This window comes from Condylura cristata, unplaced genomic scaffold (genome assembly GCF_000260355.1).
Source record: "Condylura cristata isolate star-nosed mole 26May11 unplaced genomic scaffold, ConCri1.0 scaffold00002, whole genome shotgun sequence".
Taxonomy (NCBI): Eukaryota; Metazoa; Chordata; class Mammalia; order Eulipotyphla; family Talpidae; genus Condylura; species Condylura cristata.
The window spans coordinates 87,625,527-87,631,526 of record NW_004567103.1 but is presented as its reverse complement, the minus strand read 5'-3'; the positions used below and the strand labels follow the sequence as shown (position 1 = coordinate 87,631,526).

Sequence of the window (6,000 nt, the reverse complement as noted above, 5' to 3'; positions counted from 1 at the left end):
TAAACCATGACTTTTTTTTTATTGTTTCTTTTTTTTTTTAAATAATATTAAAGTTTATTTTTACATCCTTTTGTGCATTTTTCCATCTCAGTTGTAATCCCCTTGGGCTTCCCATCACCAAATCACCCATGTGCCATCACCAAAGTCCAGTACATTTCCCTCCCTCCACTGTTTTGATCCCATTCCCCACTCCACCCCCATAAATTGTCTCTGGTATATAGCTGGGTTTTTTGGGGGTTTTTTTGTTGTTGTTTTTTTCTCACCTGGTCCATTATACTTCTGCGATGAGTGAAACCATTCGGTATTTTTCCTTTTCTTTCTGGCTAATCTCACTAAGCATGATCTTTCCCAGCTCCATCCATGTTGCTGCAAAGGACATGCGTTTCTTTTTTTTGTAAACCACGATTTCTTTAACAGTTCAGCCCTAGAAGAGCTAGAAACTATTGTCACAGAGTGTTCATGTGGATGAGAGCTGACTGCAACCATAATGATAATGAAGGCTGCCATTTATAAGTGCTTCCATTCTAAGTATTTACGTGTACCCACTCAATCTCCACAATAAAAGTTTATTCTTACAGATGGACAAAACTGAGGCACACAGGAGTTAAGGGTTGTACACCTAGTAAGGGATTACACCTAGTGCTACAGTCTGAGCTCATAACCACTAATGAATGCCTCAAATAAAACAAAGAGAAAAAACTGGAACCCACAGAGTAGTAGCATGAGACCATAATAAAACTAAGGGCTGATGGAGTACAGGTTAGAGCATCAGAAGCAAATGACTTTAAATACAATGTTAAATTTCAAAACTGGTAAACTGTGGCAATCCTTTTTATAATCTTTAAATGCAGTATTTTTCAATTAGGGAACTCCAACTAGTAAAATGTAATACAGTGGGATTTTATAAACTATCATTACTAAGCGATCCCCGGGAAAATTGAAAATCTACAGTCCTGTCCAGGGACTGCATCTGGAGTCTCTGTTTCTACAAACTTGGCAGAAGTCCTTACCAAACTTAGCTGCTAACATTTCCAAGTTGTACTTATTCTGATTACCCAATTTAACTAAGCTTTACATAAATGATCACAATGTAAATGTGGAAAAGGCAGACACTGCTTTCTGTGATAAAAATCAAGTCAGTCAAGTGACTTCAGGAAAACTAAATAAACGCAGGTAACTTTATTAATTACTATGAAACTAAGGAATTGGTAACTTATAAAAGATGGGAAGAGAGCACCCAGACTCCTAGAATCTAAAGGTCTGCTCTGAGACTTGCCTCTTGAAACCATGAGCCATGGTGTATCAAGAGGATGACCTCCATGAGGCAAAAATAGGAGGCTCTAACCAAGGAAGCCAACATAAAGACCTTAGATCCACATTGGAAGACTGCTCAACAAATGGCCACAAACATGGGTAAAACAAAATAGTGTGCATACAGCACACTTGGTACTTTTAAAATTAGCTGATGCACCACTGTTCCCATCACATTAAAGAAAAGGCCTTTAGTGAGCTCCATACATAAAGGGTCTCTGTGGACACTGGAAGGCAAAATGTCATGAAGTCAGCAAAGCACTGTGGTCTTGGAAAGATGAAGAGGGAGCTGGCTGTCATGTCATGTTGCCGTGGGGTGATGACCACCAACCAAATGGGCCCTCACACAGCAAGTACAACTGCTGGCTGAATCCCGATGAATTTAACTAGGCCCTGGGTAGCAAGTATTCGCTGGTGAGGTTACTATATTGGTTTTTTGTTTTGTTTTTTCCTTATGAAGAAAGCCAAGGACAAGGAATTAATCCAAATGTCAGAAATTCCCTTTACAAGAACGTCTGCAAACTTCTGCTATATCATTTTATAAAAATCAGCTAGTATTGGCCCTCCCTGGTGGCGCAGCGGGTTAAAGCACAGCATTAAGAATCTAAAGCCGCTTCCGCATGAGTTCGATTCCCGCCTGCCCCGGAGGAGACCACATGGCGTGGCAGACCTCTCCTGACTCGCCCGCTGCTCCCCTCAGGAGTGTACTTCGTCGATCTGCCTGTTCTGTTCCCCATTCTGTCTCTGGTGAAGCCTCTCACCGCCCCTGAGCCTCTGGCCTGTACCCCAGTTCTGTATGCACAAATAAATAAATCTTTAAAAAAAAAAAAAAATCAGCTAGTATTATCCCCGTCTGTGGCATAAGAGCTGGATCAGAAGCTGGTTGGAGCTCATGGTATGGGTTAGGCTAAGTTTTTAAAACCCACCACCACCATCAGGACCCAAGATATGTGGGCAAAGGAAAATAACTAAAACAAAGGGAATTCTAATTTGTAAATAACTACACAATGTTCATCTTTATAAACAGAAATATAAACTTGAGCAACCTGATGATTCCACTTTAGACAAATGAGGTTATCAAAATTTTTAGAGCCTAACAGCAACAGGCAATCTTTATGTGGCTACAGAGAAATCAGTAGTATATCATTAACTGTTAGTAGCATTATAAACTGGTGAATTGTTCCAGAACCAACTTGGCAAATGGTTTCAAGACACTAATTATCATCAGATGAAATGATATAAAATCTGGATATTCCTCAACAAAACAATACAATTCAGCAATCAAAAAAAGATAAACTGACGCTATTCTCAGCAGCATGGTGGAACTAGAAGGGATTATGCTCAGTGAAATAAGACAGAAAGAAAAAGAATAGTATCAGATGGTTTCACTTACAACTTCTTATATACGATATAAGGAACGAAAGAAAGGATAAGGGATAAAGTAATAATAAAAGAAAGAAACAAAACAAAAATAAACAGGCAACTATAAATCAGAGACATTGGGCAGGGAACGGGGAAGGAGAGGATCAAAACGGTCAGGAAGAGCACTGGGGACTGTGGAGATGGAGCACAGGTAAAAGGGTGGTGGGAATTTATGGGGACTACACCTGAGAAAAGAAAGCAAACACTGAACAAAATTGACCAAAGATGTAAAATATATATAAATGAGTAATTTTTAAAAGCAATCCAAAGGTGGAATGAGGTATGATAAAACAAAATTAGCCATTATGTGATAACTGCTGAAGATGGTAATGGGCATATGACAGCTCATTATACTCCCCACTCTGTCTCTGGTGAATCTTCTCACCCCCCTGCACCTCTGGCCTTGTATCCCAGTTCTGTAAGAACAGATTAATAAATCTTAAAAAAAAAAAAAAAGTCTACTAAAAACCCAGAATAAACATAAACCCTTGCAGGCCTTTCATTTGTAAAATGAAAATACCTCAGAAGAGAAGGGACAATCTTCCAAGGATATTATCAAGGAAAAAAAAAAGACAAGATAAAGAGTACCTCTTACCTCTTAAAGGGGGTCTTAATTAGCTTGCCTTCTTTAAAGTTATAAATTAGTTCCAATTTTTTGGAATGACTGATGCTAAGTAGTTTGGCAAATACGAGACCATTAGAAGTTTGATTATGCTGACACAATTTGGCCAAACAACACTTTGCTAAGATTTTCCCATCCACCTTATTTTCACAACTTTCATAAATTCTTACAACCCTCATGTTTTCTTCTCTTACCTAATCTGATCATTTTGGTCTTAGCCCTCCCATATGCACTCATTCATCTATTTTGTCCTTCCCGGTCACACAACCCCAGCCTTTTAAGTAGTCTACTGGCTTCAAGTGGCTCAAAAAAGGAATAACTACCATGGATCTAGACATTAATCTGTGTACAAGAAACTGTGTACAGAAACTCCCACCTTTGCAATAGTGAACATTTACTAATGTTCAAATACCATAAACTGGACTACACCATAGAAAAAGACTCAGACTTTATTTCTGTTCCTTTTCTCCTTAATAAACTTTTCTCTAAAAAAGAAGAAAAGAAAAAGATTTGAATCCTTGATAGCTCTCTCCCCAAGACTGCCCACTCTGTCTATGCAGGTGGGCATATTTTTTCTCAATCTTAACAAACGTGTCCCACCTGTCCTCCTATGCTACATTGGTACCTCTCCTTTTCTTTCATTTCTTCATAAACCTGCCCTCTTGGATATTAAATTTTAAAAAAGTGAATCCTCATTGCATTGTTCCCTTTGTACAATCCAAGGTATCCCTTCTTTTGAAGAACAGCACACAATTTATAGACTACTCGTAATGTCTGTAATGATGACTGTGAGCTTGTAATAACGCCTTTACTCCACCCCAAGGAGCACCTGCTGTTTTGGCACATCATCGGCAATACTCCAGCCAGGAAGTAGCACAGTTAGCATAAGTCTAGGCAGTCTTGGATCTGGCTGCCTGCAGCAATGCAGGAAGAGGCTGGCCAGTACAGCCGCCACTTTTGGAACCTAGGTGATATCAGGAGCTTCAATTGCCAGCTTAAAACCATGATCCGGTGGCATGGCTCGAGCAAGCAGCAACAAAGTACTGTACTTGCTTCTTAATATAAGTGAATCCACAGACAAATGGAAACCAATGCGAATATAATATGAAGTTTTTTTTAAAACCCAAGTCTAGGGGCCTCCCTGATGGCGCAAGAGATTAAGTCTCAACACTATAAAGCTATCTGCAGCCACTGCAGCATGAGTTCAATCCCACAAGAGGGAGGTGACTAATATGGCGCAGCAGACCTCTTCTGTTTCTCCAGCTGCTCCCCTCTGCAGTATATTTCAGTCAGTCCATCTGTTCTGTCCCCTACTGTCTCTGGTGATTCCTCTCACCCTGCACCTCTGGGGAGAGGTGTGGTTGATGGAACACAGTTTTTGTATGAATAAATTAAAAAATCAAGTCTTTTAATTTTGTAAAGCAGTATAAAAACACAAAATGCTTATTGAAAAAAAAAAACAAAGCATAGTTAGCAGAGTGATCTGTTATGTATATAACCAGAAAATAGCTAAATTATCCATAAACTGAGAAATAAAAATTATTTGAGCTTCTCTGATCTTCCCATTAAATGAAGAGAAAGAAGGCACCAAGAATGGCATGAGTTACCTGCATAGGGATACTGGTAGGGTACAGCATAAGCCTGTCCATTCGCAGCATAAACTACTTGAGTTCCTGGTGGGTATGCACCACTGTATGGACCATAGCCATATGCCTGCCGAAAAGAAATAGGTCCATTAGAGACACAGTTTTGCCCCTAGTAATGTATTAAAATGGTTCTTCAGTTTGCGTTCAACAAAATTTAAGTTAATTTTAAAAAATGAGAGGATAGCTATGCCTTTTTTTCTTAATATTAAAATAAATACAGGCCCTCCCTGGTGGCGCAGCGGGTTAAAGCACAGCACTGAGAATCTAAAGCCGCTTCCGCATGAGTTCAATTCCCACCTGTCCCAGAGGTGACCACATGGTGGCAGACCTCTCCTAACCAGCCCGCTGCTCCCCTCAGCAGTATACTTCATCGATCTGCCAGTTCTGTTCCCTGCTCTGTCTCTGGTAAAGCCTCTCACCGCTCCTGAGCCTCTGGCCTGTACCCCAGTTCTGTATGCACAAATAAATAAATCTTTAAAAATAAATAAATAAATACAAGTGGAATCTACTTTTAGACTCCAATAAAAAAGACAGAAAAACGTAACAACTAAAGGACTAGACTTGCAAGAGACTTGGATTTCAATTCAGCTGCACCACTAACTTAGTAGTAGCTGTCTGGGCAAGGCAGGCAGGTGACAACTGCAGCAAAATTTATAACAGCATCTAGTTATGGTTGTGTATATTAAAGAAACATTTAAGATAATCATATTATAAAATGAGGAAGAAAAAAGGTAAAAACTTGATACTTAACTAGTAAAAAGTTAACACTTTATTTTGAAAGATACATACATACAGGTATGTAGAAATCCATGTTATAATGTAGTAATTAAAACTTTAAAAAAGGCAGTACAAAGAGATATTCAAAAATACTACAGATAAACCAAAATGTACTTTTAAAAATGTGTAATCGGGGCCCTCCCTGGTGGCGCAGTGGGTTAAAGCACAGCACTAAAAAGCTTAAGCCACTTCAGTATGAGTTCGATCACCGCCTGCCCTGGA

General features: G+C 39.3%; 1 protein-coding gene across 2 annotated transcripts in view; it reads right to left on the bottom strand.

Moving 5' to 3' along the window:
• Positions 1-6,000, bottom strand: part of PLEKHB2 (pleckstrin homology domain containing, family B (evectins) member 2) — a 39,391-nt gene that overhangs the window by 4,389 nt on the left and 29,002 nt on the right. The window contains exon 7 of one of the 2 annotated variants that reach the window (XM_012728496.1): positions 4,963-5,071. In XM_012728496.1, coding sequence (XP_012583950.1) covers positions 4,963-5,071 — 109 coding nt within the window. The remainder of the gene's footprint in view (positions 1-4,962; positions 5,072-6,000) is intronic. The other variant, XM_004674743.2, reaches the window with a different exon arrangement.